The sequence below is a fragment of the Electrona antarctica genome (genome assembly GCF_951216825.1).
Source record: "Electrona antarctica genome assembly, chromosome: 7".
NCBI lineage: Eukaryota > Metazoa > Chordata > Actinopteri > Myctophiformes > Myctophidae > Electrona > Electrona antarctica.
Window position 1 is genome coordinate 49,544,244 of NC_136812.1, and position 26,907 is coordinate 49,571,150.

The following is a 26,907-nucleotide window of genomic DNA, read 5'->3' on the forward strand; positions in this document are numbered from 1 at the left end:
TTTTAACGTATTTTTTCCCCTCCGTGAATCAACGGCCCGCTTAGCGTCACACACGAAAGCATCAAAAGTAGCAGATCGATTTTGTCGTCTTGAATCCTGAAAAGTAGCAGTTTTGGACATATGAGGTCTCTCTCCCTCGACAAGAGACCATATTCAAAGTTGCTCATTTAGAAGAAGCGTGAAGAGTGAAGAGTGAATCTCGGCGATGCCATCTCTCAGTATGCAAATGTATGTGTGTCCCTGCGGGGCTCTATAAGCCATTTAGACCTCAGGACGACATTTAAAAAAATGTCTTCTAAATCATGACAATTTTCTGAAAAACCTCATGTTTCTATATCAGTGGTTCTCAATATGTCAAGGACCCCAAAAATTATATTTATTTTGTCGCCGACCCCCATCTGAAAATATGTTGTTCCAGGGACCCCCCAGAAGCAAGAATATATATATATAAGATTTACGCCACATTTTCACGATTTTTCAAAAATAGCAGACCTACAAGCTCGTAGCGTATAAGCTTGTAGATCTGCTATTTTTCAATAGCTAAAGTATAACATAATGCTTAGAACACCAAAAGGGGTTCCCGCCCAGAATGGGTTAAGCCCCAGTGTGTGCGCTGTGTGGGCTCAGGGAGTAGAACGGCACGGATCTGTCTCTCCGTTTGAGTCCCCGGCACCTCCACCCATTATGTGTCAAATGGCTCTCTTCCACTGTGAAGGGTAAAACCCGGTTCTGGGGCATGCTACGGATCTGTCTCTCCGTTTGAGTCCCCGGCACCTCCACCCATTATGTGTCAAAGGGCTCTCTAACACTTTGAAGGGTAAAACCCGGTTCTGGGGCATGCTAGGGGTCATCAATATGTCATGTTACGTAACTGGACAAAATGGAGAGACAGATGATCGGATCGGGAGCAAAATAAATCATGATCGGGACATCCCCCTAGAATCAATATTATATCCATATCATGATATTAGACTGGATATTGTCTGTAATTTTGCATATTGTATACTATCGCGATATATGGCAAGTGTGCGATCGGGGAAATCGGCAGATATAGATCAGAATCGGATCGGGAGCAAAAAATGTGTAATTAGATCTTCTTATTTTGACTTAAGTCTCCAGGTTTTCTTCAGAATATGTATGAACCTCTGGGGGTTCCAGAGGTGCCAGGGGGTCCCCAGTAGATGTACTGTAGTTAATGTAGCATCACAATCATTAATGCAACTATATATGTTGGCTATTCAAAAACAGAAGATCTACAAGCTCACACAGCGTGTCACTTTGTGCCGTGCTGCAAGCTTGTTTATAGATCTGCTAATGGAAAGATTTTCTTTTTCCTTTCAGGGGGGGTCCAAGGCCAATTACACATCAATTTGAGGGTCCTTGGCACAAAACAAGTTAGAACTACTGCCTTTAGGCTATATTGTATGGAATGGAAAGTCTAGAATGTGTGAAATATGTTTCGTGGGCGGCGCGGTTCACTTCTAGGTCTCCTTACTGAGCAACACGCTGAATGCTAACTGCTCCCGATGAGCAGGCAGGTCGGCGCTTCGCTTTGCATGGTTGCCTCTCTGCCGTGGCCGTGTGAAAGGCTGAATCTGAATGCAACGCGGCGCCATTCATTGTGAAGCTCTTTGGATAAAGAGCGCTATAGAAATGCAGGCCTTGTTTAGTGTCCCCTTTGGATCTGCGACGACACCTCCACTGTACGTGTCTTTTACACTGATAGCGACATTGTCTCGCAGCAGGGCACGCACAAGAACGGATCAACTTTGTCACAAAAAGCCCCTTTAACCCATTTTGACCTGGGAACTTCTACATCCTGACAGTTTTCTGAAAAAGCTATGTTTCTATGTCAGTCGTTCTTCGATTTTTCAAAAATAACAGACCTACAAGCTCGTAGCGCGCCACTCGGTGGCGCGCTATGAGCTTGTAGATCTGCTATTTTTCAATAGCTAAAGCACAACATAATGCTAACACCAAAAGGGGTTCCCGCCCAAAATGGTTTAAAACATTGTCCTTGATCCTGACAGCAGTGTGGACGTAAGCGCTCTGCTGACGCATCCTTAGAAACCTACAGACAGGCTCTGTCGCATGCGATGTTACACCTGAGGGTTTAGCCGAGTCCTCGTGCAATCGGCTGCCACTTATCATCAGTGGACGAACTCCGTTTTGTTATTCCCCACGGTGGGACAGCTATGGGGTTGGGGTTGCATTCCGGTCTTCACAGCTCAGTGGTGGACTAAGTACTCACATGTTTTATTTTTTTACTTAAGTAAAAGTATCAATGCAATGTATACATACATTGCATACATCCGTTAATGTCCGGAATTCTTGAGTAAAAGTACAAAAGTATCGGTATCAAAATGTACATAAAAGTACCAAACGTAGAAAGTATACTCATTGTGCAGAATGTCCAGTTTCACATGCTTTCAGATGTATATAATTTATTTAGTAAATTACTGTTTTCAAATGGCCAAAATCTAGGCAGTGGGTAGTGCATGTGTTATTGTGACCGCAATTTTACTATGAAATCGTGAATTTCCCGTCAGTCAGTCAGACAGACAGACAGTCAGTGAGTCAGTCAGTCAGTTGGTCACCCCAGGCATGACCATATATGGGCATGCCTCGTGACATCACAGGGACATCATCAGGGATGTCATCAATATTGGCCAGCAACTCTACATCTGACCTCAAACCTCAAACCCTTAGATCTCCATATATGGAGCTGACCTGTTCTGACATTCCATATGTTGATCCTTCTCCATCCATCCTTCCTCTTCGATGTCTCCCTTTTGACCGATACCTGTCCATTCAAACTCTAGACGGGCCTGCCCCAAAGTTATTAATGCAGCCACGCCCGGCAGCCGGCAAAAACTAGAGTTCTCAACAGGACCTGAAAATTAAGGCCCGGCCCTACCTGGGCCCTCATCAAACCCTGTACACCCTTCGCCCTACCCTTCGATCTCCATATACGGAGCTGACCTGTTCTCACATTCCATTATGTTGATCTGACCACATCAAACCCTGTACACGCCATGTACATATATGGCCATTCCATATGTTGATCTGACCCCCCGCGCCTTCTCGCCCTCGTCTTACTGGTAATAATAATCCAAATCTACAAAGTAGCTAAAGTTTTCAGATCATTGTAGTGGAGTGAAAGTACAATGCAGATGATTTGGCACTACTGTCGCACACCCAACAACAGATACAGGAGAAGACCAACAAAGTGGCAGCCGTTTCGGCACAACTCGGACTCAACATCCACAAAGGCAAGACCAAGATCCTCAAGACCAAAACAGCTAACACCAACACAATAACACTGGACGGCGAGGCATTGGATGAAGTTGAAGCCTTCACTTACCTAGGCAGTGTGATCGACACGCAGGGGGGCACAGATGCTGACGTTAGAGCTAGAATCCGTAAAGCCCGTGCATCATTCGTCCTATTACGGAACATCTGGAGTTCCAAAGAACTGACTTCCAACACCAAAGTTAGGTTCTTCAACACCAACATCAAAGCGGTCCTCCTATACGGAGCAGAAACATGGAGAACTACAGCTGCCACCATCAAGAAAGTGCAGGTCTTCATCAACAGCTGCCTGCAGAAGATCCTCCATATCCGATGGCCAGAGACCATCAGTAATAATGAACTCTGGCAGAGAACAAACCAGCTTCCGGCGGAAGAAAGTAAAGTAAGAAAGTACAATATTGCCTCTGAGATGTACTGTAGTGGTGTAGAAGTGAACTGAAAAATACCTCAAAAGTGTGAATGTACTTACGGTATGCTTTACAGCACCGGCTAGTGGCTATACCGCTTTATTTTAATACTCGACGAGGTTCTCTCGTCTTCCTGTTCTCCTCACTGTGTAATAAAAGAAAAGAGGGCAGGAAAAAAAGACTGGGCTTATTGCTGGTAGCACTATAGTGAATCCAACTTGATCTCTGGCGGGTTATGTTATTTAGGGAAGCATGCCCATAATGTGCCTGTTATTTTATGGTGGAGAGAAAGAGAGAGAGAGAGATAGAGAGAGAGAGAGAGAGAGAGAGAGAGAGAGAGAGAGAGCCTGACTGTTATTATTCCATGGAAGAGAGCTGACAGCCTGTGAGAGGACGGATTTATACATTTGAAAACTTTTGAAATGGGTTATGAGTCCTTTCTACTTTTACATTTACTTGTAAATGAGACGTATAGCTTGCGGAGTTAGTTCAGTCAGACATACTCGAGGGGGTTCATGCCGTGCTCAAAGGCGCATACTATACTCAAGGGGTTAACATGCTGAATTTCTATGTGGGTGTATAAGTGTGTGCAAGTCCCTCACGTCATTCGCCGATGCGGCAGTCAGCTGACCAATTGGGCGGGCTACTTAAGCTCACCAGTCTGCATGCTCTTCCTGCCTTCCTCTGCACATGGTTCCTGGTTGTTATGTGATGTTTGCTCCCACCACCACCCCAGCACCACCGGTGGGCTCTGCTATTTATGCTCCCCATGGGGGGGTTATTGTATATCTATCTCCCTGCTCTTAATGTTTATGTTGTTGCTTAATCTTGCCGAGCAGGGAGAAATCCAGCAGAGCCGAACGCCAAGTCAAATATCATATGCACACTCATTACTCATTCTGTAATAAATATTGGTAAATATATTTGTGAGTTGTCTGACTGAACTACAGATTTGCATTATTGATATACTTATTTTTTATTTAAGTAAAAAATGGGAGTACTTTTTCCACCATGCACAGAGAGAGAGAGAGAGAGAGAGAGAGAGAGAGAGAGACACCGTAGTTGGAGAGAGAAAGAGTCGAGTGCCTCCCCTCCGCTCTGATGGGAGGGGGAGAGATAGCGATCTCTCAGATTGTGTCTTTTGGATTCAGCGTTAATGCCCCCAGATCAACTTGCTTGTTGAGTTTGGCGGCAATTTTGAAGTTCTGCTGCCGCCACCGCCGCCGGGCCCCCGTGCACAATTTAACCCATTTTTGACCTGAGATCAGATTCTAAAAATGTCTTCTACATCCTGACAGTTTTCTGAAAAGGCTATGTTTCTATGTCAGTCGTTCTTCGATTTTTCAAAAATAGCAGACCTACAAGTTCATAGCGCGCCACTCGGTGGCGCGCTATGAGCTTGTAGATCTGCTATTTTTCAATAGCTATAAAGCATAACATAATGCTAACACCAAAAGGGGTTCCCGCCCAGAATGGGTTAAATACCAAGGTGAATTATTAGACACTTAGAGGGGCCATAGAACTATGACAAGGTCAGGTAACAGGTATACCGTATCACTTCAGTAAAGCCTTAAAAAAAAAAACCTCCTTGGGGTGATTACTACACAAAAAGGCTTTGAAATGTGCAAAGCTATATGTAAAACAAGCTCATGAAACCTGTTTGATTTGGCTGACAGACAGTAATAGCTCCCCGGCTCTATACTTTTTTTGTCTGCTCTTAAGAGAGATGTATGTGTGTTCAGCTGCATGCGCTGCCGGAAAAATGTTAATGTGTTCGTTTATCTCCGAGTGTAAAAATACACCCTAACAGGTTGTTACATGCATGCTCAGAGTTGGGAGGGGGGGGGGGGGGGGGGGGGGGGGGGGGGGGACCAAACAAGCAAGATGCCACACACTGCTCTTATAATGCTGCGTTCACTCACACATATGGGCATATAATCTACGTACTGTATACCAGAGTAGTATAAAAGAGAGTAATGACACTCCCGTTGACTCTTATTGTAACAATGGAATGCGGAAGTGCTCATTCTATCTCAATGGAATAGTTCCAGTCATAGGAGCAATGTTTGGAACTATTGCCCATAGGCACCCGCTTTGCGGCGAGATCAAAGCGTGTCACCACTCTCTTACTACATTACTCTGCTGTATACGGGACAATTAAGGACTGACAGATATACTGACAGATATCTACATATATGGTCATGTCAGTCATTCCCAAAGTATAGAATCACATGTTGACTGCATGGGCCTCTATAGAGTGCGCCTCCCTCCACAAGCGCTTTCAGTAGCAGTGGGAGGAGTTAATTGGCATAACGACTAAATTGTGAGAAAAAGGAGTAAAAGAAGGACAGAGAGTGACTTTACTTTGTGAACTGAGTGATGCAATTCCCCCCCCCCCCCCCCCCCCCCCTATTTTCTCTCTTTCTCTCTCTCTCTCTCTCTCTCTCTCTCTCATTAGCAGGCAGCACTATCTCTCTCTCTGTTTCTGGCACAACAGCGCCACTTTTGCCCCTACTGCTACTCATAATCACATAGTCACATAGTCACATAGTCACATACATAGGTTAACACGGACATTGCTGTTCCTTGGAGTGGTTGCACCACTCAAAAAGCCACATATTACACCCAGAGTTACATGAACACCCATGGTTTTGAAGAGTGAGTAAGTGAGCCAGAAGAGCGGGCCAAACAAGGACAAATAGGTTCATTTCTGTTTTGTTCATTTGTTATGTTTTTGTTTTATTTTCCCCTGGAACGTGCATATACTGGCATCGCACGTGCTCACGGCCAGTGAACCTTGCAATATGTTGAGCCAATGATGTGCAGTGAGCTAAGTGCTGTGCACACAGCAGCACTACACACACCCATATGCAGCCAGGACGTGTGTGTGCCTTGACTCATAGGCTGACAATGGGATCAGTAGTTAGCTTAACTCATTCACTGCCGAGTACATAATAATTAGCACCCACTGCCAGATTTTTTTTTCTTCGTTTGTTCTTACCTTGTAGGCTTGTAAGTAGTCACAGCATAATTCGCTAAATCACACCCCAAAAAGCGACTGTCCCATGCCAATCCAAATAGTTTAGCAACTGTTGCTATATGCAGGTCAAGCTATCGTCACCTCATAGCTATGTCAGTGTTATTTTGCATGGTTGTGTTGTTGAACGCGTATACACAGCTTAACGTCGAGAAAGTTACTGACCCACCCAGGTGATGGGAATAATACAAATGACCGTAGTCTTACCGTGCAACATGAAAACTCCTGTCGGGTGGTCGTTAAAAGTTGATTTCTCCCTCTGTCATTTCCTCGTATTTCTCATCTAAATGATCGATTGTTTTATATGGATAAATCCCGTCATTTAACATGCATCTCAATGGGGGAGGACAGCTTGTCCTGTATCCTCACTGCTAACGTGCCCATTGGACAAGGACGGGTTGGGGAGGGACTTAGCGATCTACGATCGATTCCCCGACCGCTGATAATCACAGGAGCCTTTCGCTGTGCTTTATAGCGATTTATTTTTTGTTTTTGTCAAAGCGACAATCAGTTTGACATTGAAAATACCATGATGACGGACGCAGAACGGGGACGACACAGAGGCCGAGATAAAGGCGTTTCTAAAAGTGCCGTATCTAAGGAGCGGATGGCAGCATTTATTTTGTTTGTTTTTTGCGACAGTGAATGAGCGCAACATCTAGGTCAGGCACAGAGTGCCGTTTCCAGACGTCTAAATCCCTTAAACCTGAGACGAACTGAAGAAAAAAAACACAGAAGTATTATTAGAGTCAACAAGACGTTTCACAAGTTCAGTCTATTCTGGGAAAATATTAGATATTCTCTTGAATAATACCTGACAGGCCCCTCATGAGGCCGACACGTTGTAGTTTCCCACTTTGTTGTCAATACATTGTTTTGGGAGCTTTTAAAACGGTGTGCGGATCTCCTCTTTCCTTTTTTTAAATATTAGATATTGTCTAAAACTCCAAAGACACTTTACTTTACAATGTATTCTTCAGTTGAAGGGCACATGAATGCATTTTTAGACTGTAGTTTTCATTGATTAACATTTAATTATCCACTGTGGGGTCCGGGGACCCCCAGGGGTCCTTGAAGGAGTTCCAGGGGGGTCCCCTGCAGCTAAATGATAGTTTCGAACCAAATGGACCCTTAAATGGGTCTGTAACTCTAGAGTGTACAAATGGAACCAAATGGACCATTTGTACACTCTCATAGTTAAACTAACTATGCAATTCTCTGCATGTCAAACTGGGGGTCCTTGAAATTAAACGGGTTGAGAATCCCTGGCATATGTTTTTAAATGGGGGTCCGCGGGCTAATAAGCGTAATAATTTGTTTTGAATGTTTGACATTTTGGGAGAACATTTTCTCCCTATATAATGACATGACAGCCTATATACCATACGTATATGCGCCAGTCGTGTTGAAAGTGGCTATAAAGCTGTAGAGTTGATTGAGCACTAACAGTAATGCAACAAAGTTATTACAACCTGCAATTTTGACATCTGCACCCCATGTCATCCATAAAGTATATAGCCTACAAAGCGAACCCCCCTGTGTTCAGCATATTCACATGTATCTCGCCCCCAAACAAATCTGCAACATCTCAGCAGAAGCTCCACAGTTGCAGAGGTGGAATGAATAGAGCAATGATCACAGAACGTTTTTGTGGAGGGGGGTTGGGGGGAGGGGGGGGGGGGGAGAAGGGACGATGGAAGGAAGAAAAGATCCGGGGCAGACGAACGTGATAAAAGCAGCAGAAATGTGTTGATAAAAAAAAACGCGTTGAAGGATAAGGGATCAAACAAACTGCTACATTGTTAGAAGGGCTTCTGCCCTTAGGCACGTGCGTGCGTGAGTTGCGTGTGTGCACAGGCATCATGTGCCACCTGCATGTCTAAACGTGTGATTCTATCTAACGTTACGCTCCACAAAGGCAGGCGTACCATCGGTGTGTCTCGTCTAGTCAGAGCTGTGCATCTGGGTGGCCGGGGCTCTATCTATACTGTAGTGTAGACTCACTAGGGTATATGCACATGCACAAAGGGAGTGGCAAATCGAGTGGCAAAGTGAGTTATAATGACGTTTAACCCATTTAGGCCTGACCTCAGAATTTAAAAAAAAATCTTCTAAATCCTTCAAAAATAGCAGACCTACAAGCTCGTAGCGCGCCACTCGGTGGCGCGCTATGAGCTTGTAGATCTGCTATTTTTCAATAGCTAAATTATAACATAACACCAAAAGGGGTTCCTGCCCAAAATGGGTTAACTTTTTTTTACCACTCAGTTGGCCGTGCCCGCATAACTTCTGGGTGTGACGATGATGTCACGCGCATATACTCTCTATAAAGGCCTGTTTAAAGTTTGTCGCACGCCGGTACGAAATATAGCCGATCTCGCGACGATGTCGTGGATGCTGCGGTGCAACGTTGATTTTGTCGACTAAAACTATGACGACTTTTTTCCGTCGACTGCCTTTTTTTTAAAACTTTAGCTAATGGTGACTAAAACTAAATATATTGACAATTGTGTCACCAACTGGCATACGTGCCAGGGGAAGTTGGGCACAGCAACAGAAAAAAAAACAGAAAAAAACAGCCAGGTACACAGAACAACAAAGGGCACCTCACAACACAGAGAGAGAGAGAGAGAGAGAGAGAGAGAGAGAGAGAGAGAGAGAGAGAGAGTGCGTGCCAAGCTTCGGTCTGGACTGGAGATGACCCGGTTGGTCACATCATGTGCTTAGGAAGGGCTGTACATACAATGTATTACAATGTGTTCCATTGGAGAGGCCAAACATGACGCAGTAAATTGAAATAAAGAGCCATATGTCATGTTGTTTGATCACGCAGTGTCCTCCTGCTTTTATTTCCATTTTGAAAAGAGCTGCAGATATGAAAGACCCACCTGTGTGCTTGCATGCGTCCGTCCGTGCATGCGTCCGTCCGTGCGCATGTGTGCGTGCGTGCGTGCGTGCGTGCAGCGTGCGTGAAGTTGGCTGATTAGTGGGGGGACGGTGTGGGCTCCTCCTTGACATGCAATTATTTTTTTTGACTTATTTTGTACTTAGTTTGTCCATTGTATTGTATTGTACATTAATCTCCTACTTGATCTTATACTTACTTGGACAGGTGGTGAAAACTATAGCACATGTGCTAACACACTGTAAACAATACGATCTACAAATTGTACAATTACTGTGCAATGAGCAATGCAATTGTTATGTCCACATCAAAAATAAATAAACATAAACATCATTCAATGTATGAATGTGACGCAAAGTGACACATTCCGAGCTTGTAGATCTGCTAATTTTGCTTTGATAATCGTGTATATTTCCTACTGTGTGTGTGATAATTGATAATTGTGATATGAAGTAAATGAACTATAAAGAGAGGAGACTGTGCTTCTCTCTCCCTATAGAGCCCATAAACAAACATAGACTTAGACTTAAATACTTAGGCAAAAATACGGAGGCAGTCGGAGGCAGACAGACAAATGAAAGTTGTTCCGGAGTTCCATTTATTTGCAGATGCAGAGTTCAGAATAAAGCCACCCTTCAGCCTCACGGCTTCCGGGCAACTCACACACATAGACAGTTCTGGCTAGTTTATAAAGAAGCCCAGTACACATGTGAATAGCTCAATTAGCAGTCAGTCGTTTGACACCCAAACCAAATGGCCCAAGATATCTTAGGTGTGGTCACAGCTAAGCACAGTAGAAGCTCGGCCATTTGCTACCATCAGCAAGAGATCAATAGTAGTAGGCTAGCTATTTACCATAAGAGTGCAAGCTGTGAATGGTGCCTATATCCGTCTGTCCTGTTGGCTCTCTCACCCATGAGGGGAGACAAGAGATTCAGGGTAACACTTTTAGTTTAAAACAATTATTTAGGCTATGTCACGACCAGAGACCATCCGGTCCTTCGAGCCGGATGTAATGAAATGTGGTTCCAATATACGACAATACAAACACCGGGGTTGAGACCAGGCTATAATGAGAGAATGGTTCTAATACACAGAAATACTCTAGGTCTCTCTGTAATAAGATCCCCTCTGAATAACGGAGGAAACAAATAGATGAATCTGCACTCAGGTTGTGTTCAGAGACCCCCAGGCTAATTGTTTGCCACATCGATTGATAAATGTACAATTAAAACAATGGATCGATGTCCGGGATAGCTCGATATGTGAAGGTGCGCTAATTTACTGCTGAGAATTGGTATTGGTCGGCGAAAGTTGAGCCATCAATGAATCTCGAAATGTTCGAGAAAAATAGCAACTCTACAAGCTCGCATGCACGTCGCATCACGACCCGTTGCGATCTTGTAGATCGGCTTTTTTCTCGGACGTTACGCGACACCAGAGTGCGAGGGAAGTGTAAATCCGACGAAATGTTGCCTCAAGCGTGTTTAATCAGCTTTGGTTTGACTCAGAGGTCAAACGTTGCCTAGTTGCGTGGGAGGAAATTTGCATTTGTGTCATTGAATTCTGTGATTTCCCTAAAGATGGTGTACGTTGCACCTGAGCAGCCTTTAACTAGAAACTTGGGACAGACCGAGTATTTTCTTAGTAGCTGTGTCTATACTGTACAGTACGTCTGGATCACAGTCTTCCTTTGTTGCGCTGCGTGTGCTTTCATCTCGGCCCTTTTCTCTTCCGTTCCCTCGTGTGTGTCTCTCTCTGGTTTGCACATCACGAGGACACTTCCAGCTAGCGCGCGTCTCGGGAGTTCTGTTCAAACACGATAACGCTGCGCGGCGTTTCACAAGTTCCATTCCGCTTCAGTGTAAACACCATATCGGGCACGGCCGTCCCTATATATCACTGACGGAATCACTAGACTAGAGCTTTATTGGCGTGAGAAAACATACATTTACATTGCCATAGCAAGTGTATAATACAAATATAATAAAAAACTGTTAAACATGGGGAAAGTATACAACTGTTGGAGGGGGTACAGCATTGTGTAAACACATTGTCACATTGAGTATAGCAGGCCTACATGTTATACATACAAATTACAAACAAATAGCAGCAGTCATTTTGGGACAAATATGTTCTCAAAGCTTATTTAGAGAAAAACTAGTTAAAAAGTATACAAAACTAATATGTGTTTAAAGGTAGCAGCTCTGTGTACATCTCTGTGCACTTGTGCCGTATATAGTGGACTATAGTCTTCAGGGTGGCTGTATTCTACCGACTAGCCATACTTTTATCGCAACAGTTCACAAATCGTGCTTCTGTGTTTGCACATTGTTGTATTTCTCCCAGTAGGTATGGTCTTTTTTTGTCGTTGGTTATGTTTTCAAAGTGTTGCTACTCACTACCGCTCATGATTTTATTCTGTACAGTAGAGTCCTACAGCTGCGACTGTAACCATAATCCATACAAGCCTGGAAGCACTTTGCCAATGAATTGTATTGATTGAGTGAAAGACTGTATATAATTAACCCTATCTTACACTTTGGCTATTACATTCAAATATTGTTTAACAAATCGTGAAAAATCAATAATACATTTCTCTTTTTTTTTCTTTCCTTTTCCTTTTCCCCCCTCTTTTTTTTCTTCAGATGGCGACTAACTACACAGAAGCACTGAGAAAACTGTTCGTCCTTTTTTTCAAACTTGGTCTCAAAAACATTGAGGAAAACTTGACAGAAAAAGACTCGCTCACTGTATGAAAAATTAAGGAAAACTCCTTAGACCGAGACTTAAGAAAACATTGTTTCCTTTTATTTTATCATGCTCATAAAGTGCTCTGTGCTCAAAGTGCAGTCCGACTCCTAACTAAGACCTTCGATATATCACTGACAAAGGTCTTAGGAGTTGCTTTTTTATTGCACTTTGAGCACAGAGCACTTTATGAGCATGATAAAATAAAAAGGTCTAAGGAGTTTTCCTTAATTTTTTATACAGTGAGCGAGTCTTTTTCTGTCAAGTTTTCGACTAACTACACATACATGTACATGTGGGGGTCCTTGACATGAAATAGTGGCCACTATACTTGTCACATTAGGTGGGAACCCCAAACGCTGGACAGCCAGGAGAGGCATGTGGTTGTAATACAGGACACATCTCAAGACAAACTAAAGCATGTGACACAAACAATGACTCAACAAGGACTGACTGACTGACTGACTGACTGACTGACTGACTGACTGACTGGCTGACTGACTGACTGACTGACTGACTGACAAGACTTGTATACAAATGAGGTACAGATGGGGCAAACAGACCCATGGCACCAAGAAACAGACCTAGGGAACACAATGTAGAAATACAAGACCTAGACACTACAATAAATCTGTGGCACTAATACTTCAGTTTGACGAAAGTCAACTCCGACATCTTCGGGCCTGCCCATCTGGTCTTCTTCACACCACGCCTCTTAACATGCTCAGGAAGAGTTTATGGCTTGTCATGCTGCGGTGGAAATGATACATAGCTGTAGCTGCTGCATACTTCACTGTCGCAGATAGTCACGACATGCTCTCTCTCTCTCTATATATCTCTCTCTCTCTCTCTCTCTCTCTCGCTGACTCAAGAGAGTCCATGTTCCCAGACCTTGTTCGCCCGCATGGGCCTGTAAATCTCTCATCGCCCCACAGACAGTACAGTAGCCCTGCATCATGTGAAAGAACGACGGAGGAGATGAGGAGAGGAGGAGGAGGAGGTTAGCTTAGGGGCATCGGGGGTTCAGGGGAGACGTCGGGGGAAAGAAAGGACAAAATGGATGGGACGAGGGAGCAGAGGTGTACGCAGGGCGATGACGGCCGCCTGTCCTCACCCTCCTCGCCTTTGAACGCACGGGAAACCTCGCCTTTAAACGCTCGTCTGTTCGCGCCTGGCATTCTGAATCTGAAAACACGGTATTGGGTTCTGAAGAGAAGCTTGATTGTCTCATAGTTTGTTGCGTGTTTGTTTTCCTTCGGGCCGCGCGGTGTCTCCCGCGTTGGTATTTCTGTTCATCCATCTTCTCTGAGGATCAAATGCACCTGGAATTAAGTCAATGTCAAACAACACGGCATTATTTCAGGCTCTGGTGGAGGCTGGGAGCACTATGCGTGTATGCGTTCCCCCCGTGTATAGTTTATTTTGATGTATTGCGATTGAAAAAAATTGAATTATCCAGTGAAGGTGCATGTGTCCATGTAGATACATATTCCAGGTTTTTTTTATTATACTTGGGCAATGCCCACTGGGAACGCATGCCCATCCAGTTTTTGAATGCTTGTTTTACCCTTCGTTAGCACTTTGTAATACTTACCCATGGTGCTACCGTATGATACGCACGCACGCACGCACGCAGTATGGATGATCTATATTTGATCACTCAGAAAGAATGCATTTCTGAGTGTGTAGGCCTACGTGTATAAATGGACCTATAAGGATCCATTGTTAAACTTGCACTCAGGATTTTTGCTGTGTAACTGTGTCCATGATGATGATGATAGGAGGACTGTGACTTATTTGCTTACGACATTGTTTATCTGGCCAACGTTGGCACCGCTTATCCAGGAATGTGGGGGCGAGGATTGTTATCAATTCCAGGCGAACGGTAAACGTCCTTGTTTGGCGAGTTGTCTCCGGTCTGCGTGCTCAAATGCATCACATCACATGCCACTTCAGTGCACGGCTGCACGCAACGCATACTGTGTGTCTGCCTGCGTGCACAACAAGGTTTCCAATTGCTGTGTTTGTATATCGTTATGTTTGTATATCTCCATATTTTATTTTATTTTTTTCGTAAATTAATCCCGTACTTTACTACAGCGTCACACAAAAGCAGTGGTGGAAAGTACATTTTCTTAATTACTGTATTTTAATTTAGTATTTCCAAAATCCAGTACTTTTACATACTGTATACTCCACTACATCCCAGAGGCAAATATTGTACTTGTATTCCAATACATTCATTTGAAAACTTTAGTTGCTACAGTTACTTTGTAGATTTTTATTATTATTATTACAAAACATAATACATTAACCACTTCAGACCTATGCATTTCAGCCATTTGAAAATAGTCAATCTACAAGCCCACAATGTGTCACGACTCACGATGCGACGCACATCCTCAAGTGTGTTTCCAACTTGTAGATCTGCTACTTAAAAAATAAAATCAGAATCCTGAAAGTGTGTCTGGTGTGCATGTAGATCTGTGCGTGCGCGCCCTTGTGTGTCCGCGGCTCCACGCACGCACGCACGCACACACGCACGCACGCACACACACATTTAACATATTTATTTGCATTCACATTTTACAAGAAATTTCGGTAACCCTTCATTTTACGGTACGGTAATTACCAAGTAACTACCAGGTAATTACCTGGTAATAATAGGTAAGTACCTGGTATTACCTGGTAACAACCAGGTAGTAGTTATAAGTATTTACCCATTAATTACCTGGTAATTACATGGTAACTTCCAGATACATTACTCAGTAATTACTATGTAATTACCAAGTATTACCCAGTATGTATAACTATTTACTGTATAATTATATGGAACTTACCATGCTAAATGACACACTGGTTGCCAGGTAATTACCAAGTATGTTCCTGACAATTACCAGGTATTTATACGTTTCTACTATGTAATTACCAGCTAACTACCCGGTATTTATAAGTATTTACTCTGCAACCAGGCACGATACCCTGGTTGCAGGTACTATAGGTATGTAGGTACTATAGGTATACCAAGTATTTTCAACAACTACCAGGTATTTACTCTGCTACCAGGCAAGTTACCCAGTAGGTACTAGGTCATTACCAAGTATTTCCTGACAACTACCAGGTAATAACATGGTAACTGTATTCACTGTGTTTACATGGGTACTACCCATGAAACACGTGGGTAGTAGCCTACCAGGAAATTACCAGTTGTTACTAGGTAATTTCCTGAGAACTACCATGTAATTACCTGATAAGTACCCAGTAAGGAACAGTACAGTTCCTCCTTTCTTACTGGATACCTATCAGGTAATTACATGGTAGTTGTCAGGAAATTACCTAGTAACAACTGGTCATTTCCTGGTAGGCTACCCATGCGTTTACATGGGTAGTACCCATGTAAACACAGTGATTACAGTTACCATGTAATTACCTGGTAGTTGTCAGGAAAATTACCAGTTGTTACTAGGTAATTTCCTGACAACTACCATGTAATTACCTGATAGGTATCCAGTAAGAAAGGAGGAACTGTACTGTGAAAGGAAGTGTGCTCTATTTCCATGATATTACCATGTACCTACCTGGTAATTGTAGATTATAATCCTCCCCATTACCCATCAGGGTGTATTTTGAACTTTGAACTTTGAATTTTGAACTGGCAATAACTGTTAATTACCAGGTATTTACTGTGTACAGGGTAATATTATGTAAACAAACCACGCTTCCTTTCACAGTACAGTTCCACCTTTCTTACACGGTAACTTGCTTGGTTTTACCTGTTCATTTACACAGTAAATAATTGGTAATTAACAGTTATTGCCAGTTCAAAATTCAAAGTTCAAAGTTCAAAGTTCAAAAAATACGTTTACATGGGTACTACCCATGGCAATAACTGTTAATTACCAGGTATTTGCTGTGTAAATTAACAGGTAAAACCTTGCAAGTTACCATGTAAGAAAGGTGGAACTGTACTGTGAAAGGAAGCGTGGTTTGTTTCCATAATATTACCCTGTACTTTCACTGTAAAAAAAACACGCTTCCTTTCACAGTACAGTTCCACCTTTCTTACACGGTAACTTGCAAGGTTTTACCTGTTAATTTACACAGTAAATACCTGGTAATTAACAGTTATTGCCATGGGTAGTACCCATGTAAACGTATTTTTCGTATTTTGAACTTTGAACTTTGAACTGGCAATAACTGTTAATTACCAATTATATACTGTGTAAATTAACAGGTAAAACCAAGCAAGTTACCGTGTAAGAAAGGTGGAACTGTACTGTGAAAGGAAGCGTGGTTTGTTTCCATAATATTACCCTGTACTTTCACTGTAACAAACCACGCTTCCTTTCACAGTACAGTTCCACCTTTCTTACACGGTAACTTGCAAGATTTTACCTGTTAATTTACACAGTAAATACCTGGTAATTAACAGTTATTGCCATGGGTAGTACCCATGTAAACATATTTTTTGTATTTTGAACTTTGAACTTTGAACTTTGAATTTTGAACTGGCAATAACTGTTAATTACCAATTATTTACTGTGTAAATGAACAGGTAAAACCAAGCAAGTTACCGTGTAAGAAAGGTGGAACTGTACTGTGAAAGGAAGCGTGGTTTGTTTCCATAATATTACCCTGTACTTTCACTGTAACAAACCACGCTTCCTTTCACAGTACAATTCCAACTTTCTTACACAGTAACATGCTTGGTTTTACCTGTTAATTTACACAGTAAATACCTGGTAATTAACAGTTATTGCCAGTTCAAAATTCAAAGTTCAAAGTTCAAAGTTCAAAATACACCCTGATGGGTAATGGGGAGGATTATAATCTACAATTACCAGGTAGGTACATGGTAATATCATGGAAATAGAGCACACTTCCTTTCACAGTACAGTTCCTCCTTTCTTACTGGATACCTATCAGGTAATTACATGGTAGTTGTCAGGAAATTACCTAGTAACAACTGGTAATTTTCCTGACAACTACCAGGTAATTACATGGTAACTGTAATCACTGTGTTTACATGGGTACTACCCATGTAAACGCATGGGTAGCCTACCAGGAAATGACCAGTTGTTACTAGGTAATTTCCTGACAACTACCATGTAATTACCTGATAGGTATCCAGTAAGAAAGGAGGAACTGTACTGTTCCTTACTGGGTACTTATCAGGTAATTACATGGTAGTTGTCAGGAAATTACCTAGTAACAACTGGTAATTTCCTGGTAGGCTACTACCCACGTGTTTCATGGGTAGTACCCATGTAAACACAGTGAATACAGTTACCATGTTATTACCTGGTAGTTGTCAGGAAATACTTGGTAATGACCTAGTACCTACTGGGTAACTTGCCTGGTAGCAGAGTAAATACCTGGTAGTTGTTGAAAATACTTGGTATACCTATAGTACCTACATACCTATAGTACCTGCAACCAGGGTATCGTGCCTGGTTGCAGAGTAAATACTTATAAATACCGGGTAGTTAGCTGGTAATTACATAGTAAAAACGTATAAATACCTGGTAATTGTCAGGAACATACTTGGTAATTACCTGGCAACCAGTGTGTCATTTAGCATGGTAAGTTCCATATAATTACCAGGAGATTATACAGTAAATAGTTATACATACTGGGTAATACTTGGTAATTACATAGTAATTACTGAGTAATGTATCTGGAAGTTACCATGTAATTACCAGGTAATTAATGGGTAAATACTTATAACTACTACCTGGTTGTTACCAGGTAATACCAGGTACTTACCTATTATTACCAGGTAATTACCTGGTAGTTACTTGGTAATTACCGTACCGTAAAATGAAGGGTTACCGAAATTTCTTGAACACAAACAATAGTGGATGCGCAAACTTGGAAAGAAAACCTCTACAACAAGTGCTTCAGGATACAGATCATATGGCGACACACACACACACACACACACACACACACACACACACACACACACACACACACACACACACACACACACACACACACACACACATGTGCCCTTCTTGTGTATGCGTGCTTCAGTCTGTTGAGCGTGGCGTCAAAGTGGCCACATGTTTGGAATTCTCCACCTGCAACCCGTTGTGGACGACAGTTTCCCAAACAGGGGGTCGGGACCCATGTATGGGTCGTGGACCAATTGTCACAGGACAAGCCTGCCGACATTTTTGCACGTATATGAAGAATATCTAAAATGTCTGTCGGGCGGAAACCTTACTTACTTTTCAGGATTCAAATAAAAAAATCACACCCGTGTGAACTGAGTGGTGTAAGGTCTTATATAGACTGATCAGATGTGGCCTGACGTAATGTCTGACGTAATGAAATCACACCCGTGTGAACTGGGTGACCAAGCAACATGCTCATTTTTTGTACGGACAGACACGTGTACGGACAGACACGTAAACTAACAAAGCCAGTTGTAGGAGTGGTTTACACCACTCAAAAAACGCAGCCGTTTACGTGTGAAGTGAGGGGCGCCCTTATCATCGTACGTCATCGTGACGTATAGCATGTAAATTTGCTCGTCCACATATGACGTATATTCTCCATTCATTGTCAATGGGAATTTCATGTTTGTGTAAGACGAAAATCTATAGCTGAATATAGGAGGGCCCTCAAAAACGTAGATGTACAAGCTCAAAACACGTCACTTTGCACCGAGTTTCAAGCTTGCGGATCTAGTGCTTTTGATGCTTTCGTATATGAGCTGCAACACAATTTTATACATACTGTAGTGAGGTTCCCTGCTTCATATCTCTCTCTCTCTCTCTCTCTCTCTCTCTCTCTCTCTCTCTCTCTCTCTCAGTTAAGAGGTCCTTGGCCTTAAAAATTAAAATAAAATAAAAGAAACATTGCAGACCCCTGCTGTATAGCTAGTGTAGGATGGAGAGGAGCAGGACTCTAGGGTATACTTACTATACTATATGGTTGTTGTTGGGCAGAAACAGGCTCTAATCTCCACACGCTAACTTTTGCTAATTTATCCCATTTAATTATGCACTGATTATTTCAACGAGTGAAAAAAAAAAAAAAACGCTGGGCTAAGAATACCTCAAAACATAATTCCAGGCAAATATAATGTCTCCAGAGACGTTGCAAAGCCAAGCTGTGCAGCTCAGAGTTGTGTTGCATGCAGAAGGGTGCGTTAACCTCACTTTGCCGTTGCGTGCCATGTGTTGATCTCGCTTGATAAATAAGGTCCAGTTATCGCCTAGCGCTGCATGCTGCACTTGACATTTGGTTTGAGATCTTATCTTATCTCTCGGCTACAAAGCTATAAATATGGATAAGCTCAGTGTTTCTTTGACCTTGCGTGTTATTCTTCCCCCAGAACAATGCAGAGTAGTTCAAGTGTGTTCGCCGTCTGTTGCGCGGTAGCAAAGAAAAAGCGCATATTTTATAGGCCTATAGTTGTATATATGACGGTGTTGGCTGTTACATTTTTGGGGAATGTATATCGTATATATCGTATAAATATAAGACAAATTTGTTTTTCTAGGGTGATATTTGCCACTACACGTATACTGCCAAATATTTTGAAAATAGCATATCTACAAGATGTGACACGTTGTGAGCTTGCAGATTAACTTTTTTTTACCCTAGAACACTACAAATATTTTTTGTTACACCATCACTAAACACGGGTATATTTTACCCAATGTAAAATATTCCATAAAATTCTCATCAACATAATTGAAGTACACTAGTACAGCAATACATGGCAACTTGAGCATACCGGTAATCTTCTTTAATAATTCATCATGACTTTTCACCAAAAAAAACTAAAAAAATATGTCCCTATCATAGGGGGGGAAAGAATCGGTGATAAACTTATCATATTATTTAAAAAATATGCCTAAAAAAAGAGAAATGAAGTTGGGAACTTCTCCTTTGGTCCACCCATTTCTAGGACATGTGAGAATCCAGTGAAAATAAAAATAAAAAAGTCCATTGTGGGTGTATGGGATTTTTTCTCTATTTTTCTCTATCACTAAACATGTACTTAGTTACTTTCCACCACTGGCGTGTGTGTGTCTGTGTGCGTGTGTGCGTGTGCGTGTGTGTGTGTGCGTGTGTGTGTGTGTGTGTGCACGTGCGCGCGTGCGTGCATGTATGTGCATGTATGTGTGTGTGTGTGTGCGTGCGTGCGTGCGTGCACTGTTGAGTGTGTACTGCGTACGTGTCGATGTGTATGCAGTATGCACACACAGAACATGGATGATACATTGGTAGCATTTATCAACTCATAAAACTGTTTGAGCGTGCTGCGTGCATGTGTGTGTCTACGTGTCTGTGTGTGTGTGTGTGCATGCGTGCGTGTGTGTGTGTGTACGCGCATGTATGTACGTGCACACCTCCGTACCACCCAGTGCAGACTTATACAGGGAACTAGAGTATCGGTCGGGTGGAGTAGTAGTGTCGGTTAACGATATCCACCTGTGAGGTGTCGGGTGGGGTGGGCGGGGCTCACCGGCTCAGAGGACCAATCGATCAGAACCGCAGAAGCACGGACTTGGGGAGGCGACGACACCGGCAGAGCTGTCATTGGGGTGCAGGGTAAGGAAGCAGACAGATAGCTATAGGCCTTCTTGACATGTTGCAGGCCATTAAAGCATGCAGATAATGTGGGAAAAGAGAGAGAGAGAGAGAGAGAGAGAGAGAGCGAGAGAGCGAGACAGCCAGAGCCTCTGGGAGCTGTGGTTAGACATGACTGCTGAGAAACACAGAGCAATCCCAGCTGGTTTGGGTTTAGAGCCCCTAAGCTATTGTAGCGAACGGAGCCGGGTCAAATAGTAGGTGGAAGTCATTTTTCAAGCTTGTTCCAAAGCTCCTCGGCGTAGCATATGGGGTGGGGGTGTGTGTGTGTGTGTGTGTGTGTGTGTGTGTGTGTTGGGGGAGGTGGCGGTTCACTATACCTCAGCTCAAATCACTGTATGGCGGTATATCGCTCATAATCACGGGAGAGCATAATCATGTAATGTTGCTGTCGGAACACCTTACTACGTGATCATACTACAGCATCACACAAAAGCATCAAATGCACTACAAGCTTGATTTGTTCAAGGAAATTAAAACAAAGTGCCTCTCTAAGTGACTGCAGAATTTTGTTATTACATAGCTTGCAGTACATTCCCCTTGCCCTGCTGCTGCGAGCTATACCTGCAATGCGTTTTACGCACTTTAATAGCAGGTTTGATGTAGCACTTGACATGATAAACTCTGAACCTTATTGGTATATGATGCAGTGGACGCACATTATGCACTTTACTTTAAATGGGTTGTTTGCATGATTCACCAGGGTAAAAATTGGAAAAATGCATTGAGCACATTGTTTTTTAGAAAGAGCTTGTGCTGTTATGTGGTGTATTGGCGACTGTGGCTCAGGAGGTAGAGCAGGTCGTCCAGTGATCCATGGGTCGGCGGGTTGAATCCCGGCTCCTCCTGTCTACATGTCGAAGTGTCCTTGGGCAAGACACTGAACCCCAAATTGCTCCCGATGTGCTGGTTGATACCTTGCATGGCTTCCGCCGCAATCGGTGTATGAATGTGTGTCAGTGTGTGAATGGTAAAGCGCCTTGGATAAAGGCGCTATATAAATGCACCATGTACCATTTACCATTGTATCTGTCTGTATAGAGGGTATGCGCGTGACATCATCGTACCTGGAAGTTATGCGGGAATGCCCACTGAGTGGCAAAAAACTACTTTCTGGCCTTGACAGCCCATTCATCCAAACAGAAAAGTCCTGTCTGATTGCATTAAACAATGTTAAACTCACCAACATTGCAGCTGTACGAAAAGCTTGAATTATCCTCTTTCTATCTGCAAAGTTTTTGTTTCATAAAAATCCACCATAGAAACGTTATGAGCTACTTTCTGTCAAGAAGAAAGAAAAGTGTCAGAGTTTGGAAGTGTTTGTTTTCAATAACACAACATTTTGCTGCCTCCTGCATTATGTGACATTTAGAAACAGGTGGTACGCAGGACGGTTGAGTGATTTCCAACGAGCGCTTCCAACACTCCATGCTGCTCAATGTTTTGCCACTCAGTCTAGATGAGGGGGGCGTGTCCTGATGGGAAAATCATGCATGTGCATACTCTCTATAGTTGTGTTGTTGTTGTGATGTCTTGTCATGAGCTTTTGTTTGTTTGTTTGTTAGTTTTTTGAGGACCGCAATGGAAAAAGTCGAAAGGCTTTCTTGTGTTTTCCTCCTCGGTGATGCTTTGACTTGTATGTCGGAATGTGCTCTGTGCTATTTTTATTATCACCAAATGAAATAAATCAATCAATCAATCAATCAATCAATCAATTGAAACATGGTGTGAAACGAGCTTGTCGCCGTTTTTGAATTTGAACATGTGTTGGACATGTGAGGTTTCTACCTGACAGAGACGGTATAAATAACGCTCACAGTCACGGGAACACGCACAGGATCAACTTCATCGACGAGTGCTCTTCTTATCGTCTGATGTTCCTGAAAGATTTACGTATAAAAGATTCACTTCCCACAGTCTTGTTCCCTTATTCATGAAAAGATTGATTTCCACCCATTGCAGTATTGAACAAAAACATGTTCTACTCCTTACATGCAGACTGTGTGAATTATTTACCACATAAAGTCATAAAGTATTCATGTCAACAAAAAGAAAAAAGAAACTGTCAACCGCAGTGCAACCGCGATTGCGTTATCGCCCCATAAGCTGCAGAAGCAAAATAGATATTCGTACTCATAACCCATGCTCTGACATGATGAGACAATGCTTCCAAGCTTCAGCGAAATTTACTGGAGCAGTGGTTCTGCAGGCGTTTCCTTGCCAAGCACCCCCAAATTGATGTGTGTTTGGCCGTGGACCGCTCATCTGAAAAGGCTTTGTGCCTGCCAGGGACCTCCAAGAAGAGACAGTGGAATTTAAAGTGATGACATAAAGAAATGAGCAAAACAATTTTGGAACTGGAACAGTTCCAATTTGAAGCTATTAAATGGATATGATTTCCTGTTTGCCTGAAATGCTTGTTTTTTGTTTTTTTTAATTAAAGAGCTGGAGAGATGGGGAGACTCCTGTAACTGAACAGACACTTTAACAATGATTACTATGATTAATATTGCCTCTGCAGGGTGGAAACCTCATAAGTGCAAAACTGTTACTTTTGCGGTAAGATCATTTAGCCTATGCCTTTAAGTAAAAACCAACAGCGTTTTTCAACCGTGGCATGGAGACACAGCCAGTCAGCCACGGGAGTCTTTTTGGCAGAGGCCTCAAACCCGGGAGTCTCAAGGTTACCGAGGTACCTGCTGGAGCGCCGGAGAACAGGTGTAGCGCTGCCCCGTTAGCCATGTAAATGAAATCATTAGTGCCAGGCTCGGAGACGCGCCGTCTCCGCGGGATTGGGGGGAGGAAGCCGCGACCGTCTGTTTAGCTCACCTGTCACACTCAGAAAACGGCACTCATGATTTAATTAAGCCAATGATCTGTGCCGGGAATGAAAAGCTCAAAACCCCGGAGTGCCACACACACACACACACATGCACACGCACACGCACACGCCCACGCCCACGCCCACGCCCACGCCCACGCCACACACACACACACACACACACACACACACACACACACACACACACACACACACACACACACACGCACACGCACACACACACAACAAAAACTATGGCAACTATATGTAACAGTAGTTGTCAAAGGTGTATTTGTGTCAACGACCCCCAACGACCCCCAATTATTTGTCTGCAGACCCCCCAGCTGAAAAGAGTTTGTGCCAGGGGACCCCCCCCCAGAAGACAATACATAAAAATAGAAGCAGTCCGCAAAAACAAGTAACAACATTTTAACTTGGACCCTATAAGCCTTTCAAAGCGCAAACCAATAACATCACAATTCACAACGACACAATGTGTCGGTCTTAACAAAGATACAATCTGTCGGTCTTAATAATGATACAATGTGTCGGTCTTAATATGATTTGTCGACCAGAGGAGTCCCTCAGGGATCTTTCCTAAGCCCCCCCCCCCCACACCCCTAGACCAAATCTATTCACAGAAAATGCATGCGTTGCGACGGGTTGTGACGGGTTGTGATCTTGTAGATCTTGTAGATCTGTCGTTTAGTGATTGATTGATTGATTGTCCTTGTCCTTTGTCTATATAGAAGTGTCTATTTGTACGTCTCTAAATGTTTTTGATGAATTGAACATTGTGGACCCTATTGGAAACAAGTGTAATGCTTAATTGGGTCGTCCACTCACAGTTAACAGCCTTTGTATTGAGTTTGTGCTTAAAATGTACTGTAATTCGGCAAACTGTTAATACATTTTTCAATCAATCAATCAATCAATTGATTGATTGATTGATTGTTTGTTTGTTCAATTGAATACATTATTAGTCAGGAATAAACAGCACGAGGTACAGAAAGGCATTGCAATACAGACACTATAGCTGGGTTCATCAGGTGTAAGACAGAAGCATGTGGGGGAGCATAATATATCCACCATTTTGCATACTGTGGCTTAAATGTGATCTCTAACCAGCGCCGGTCTCCCAAGCAGGTGATGTAACCAAGCATAAACAGGTGGGGTGGAGGGTGGGGGGGCTGCATGGGGCTGCATGGCTTTGACAGGGAGAAAAGTGATGGGGAAAAATGCACTGCAGTGAAGTCGCACCAAAAGGAGGAGCAGATGGCATGTCCTCATGCGATGAGCGTAAAGCCCCGGCGAGCTACACAGGCCCACCGTTTGGCCAGCCGCTTTATTTGACAAGCCAGCAGGAGGGACAGTGTTACTGATGGTGTGTGTGGTGTGTGTGGGGGTGTGGGTGTGGGTGTGTGTGTGTGTGTGGGGGGGGGGGGGGGGGCATTGAGCTCTTGTACCTGCTACACACCGCGTTCCACGCCTCAGCTTGATTTTCAACAGCGCTCACACTATATATTTCTTGCACGTGCCACGTGCAAGAAAAATTGAATTTCCCGTTGCTCGCGATGCATCGCCAGGTATAGTCTCGTACGTAACCCATTAAGACCTACGGTTCTATAGTTTGCAAAATACATCAAAGATGCGATTATAATTCATCTGTATTTGGATAAAGCCTTGGCCTGGAAGAGGAGAGGTCATCAGGTGGTCCCCAATCTTCTTAAAGTGTTTCAACCCTTAACCACAACACTCTCTCCAGTGGGCGGGTCAGCAGTGATTGGCCAAATCACTGCCCCCTCTCATCCATGGGCTTCCAGCTGCTATTGTCCTTTCTCTTATGCCAGAGCCAACAGGAGGCTCTCTCTGGCTTCGTACATACATATCAGACGAAAATGCTCTGTGCTGTCCGTGTTTCATGGCCGCCTCAATGCTTTTCCAATGGAAGTCACGTGGTTTGACCAAACAGTTGTGTGTGATGGGGGGAGGGGGGGCAATCAAACACAAGTGTTTGGCGAAATCACGTGACTTCCATTGGAAAAGCATTGGGGCGGCCATGAAACACAGGCAAAGCACAGCACAGTTGTTCTTTATGTGTGTACGAAGCCTCTGTGTTCTTGGGGGATTGCAGGCACTGCGAGCCTGAGATCTCTAGGACTGGGGTTTGCTTCCTGCCTGGGGTCCAGACTATAAGTCTGTGCGGGTGTGCATGCATCCATCCTTGTCCACACTTGGCCTTACTCTGGTGTTTTTGAATAAAGGTGGTTTGTTCGTTTGAGCCTTCTCTACATCTGTGCCACTGTCCTTGTGTGGTTGTTGATGAATATGTCCCATAGCGAGTCTCTCTTCCTCACCATGAAGCTCCTCTTGGGAGAATCTGGGGGTATTGCTCATGTGGTCCGTTCCGTATAGCTTGCTTGGGAAGCTAAATCAAATCTAAATGCTTCATGGGAAAGCAACAGGCGGTTCCATGTTACCCCGCCAGTTTTTCCTGGAGGTCAGCTGTCCTCGGTTCAGACTTTCTGGGAGGTCACTGGTTTCCCACCATGTTCAGTTTTGTAAATCCATCAAAGATGCCATTATAATCCATCTGTGATGGATAAAGCCTTGGCCTGGAACTTGGAATAGAGGTCATCAGGTGGTACGCGGATGCTTCCCCGGTTTTAATGGGATATACAGTATGGGAATACATGTATTTCGTACTCAAGAATGTGAAAATCCATACAGTAAGTGCAGCATTTCTCTGACTCCTAAAATGTCCATCTTTACAGTATAATAGACGCTTGAGGAGCGGACCCCCTTCTTCCAGTGAATCTCACTCATATTATTATTGAGCATTCCACTTCCAGCTGCGGAGACAGTATAGAACACACTGGCCGAATTGATCGGGGTGTCAGCGTGCGGTATAGCAATAGCTCTGGCTCGTTTTGCATCGAAAAATACAAGATTCCTCCTCCTCCTCCTCCTCCTCTCCCGCCGCGCTGGGAGACTGATGCTGCGATGAGAGGGAGCAGAGGGAGGTGATCAATGATCCCTCTGCCTTTGTGAGAACACCTTAAGC

At 43.4% G+C, this 26,907-nt stretch overlaps 1 protein-coding gene across 1 annotated transcript in view; it reads left to right on the plus strand.

The window, feature by feature from the left end:
• Positions 1-26,907, plus strand: part of LOC306926303 (uncharacterized protein) — a gene marked incomplete at both ends in the record, with an annotated part of 78,459 nt that overhangs the window by 8,807 nt on the left and 42,745 nt on the right. The window contains one exon of the mRNA XM_079505571.1: positions 3,209-3,641. Within this exon, the coding sequence (XP_079361697.1) occupies positions 3,209-3,641 (433 nt within the window). The remainder of the gene's footprint in view (positions 1-3,208; positions 3,642-26,907) is intronic.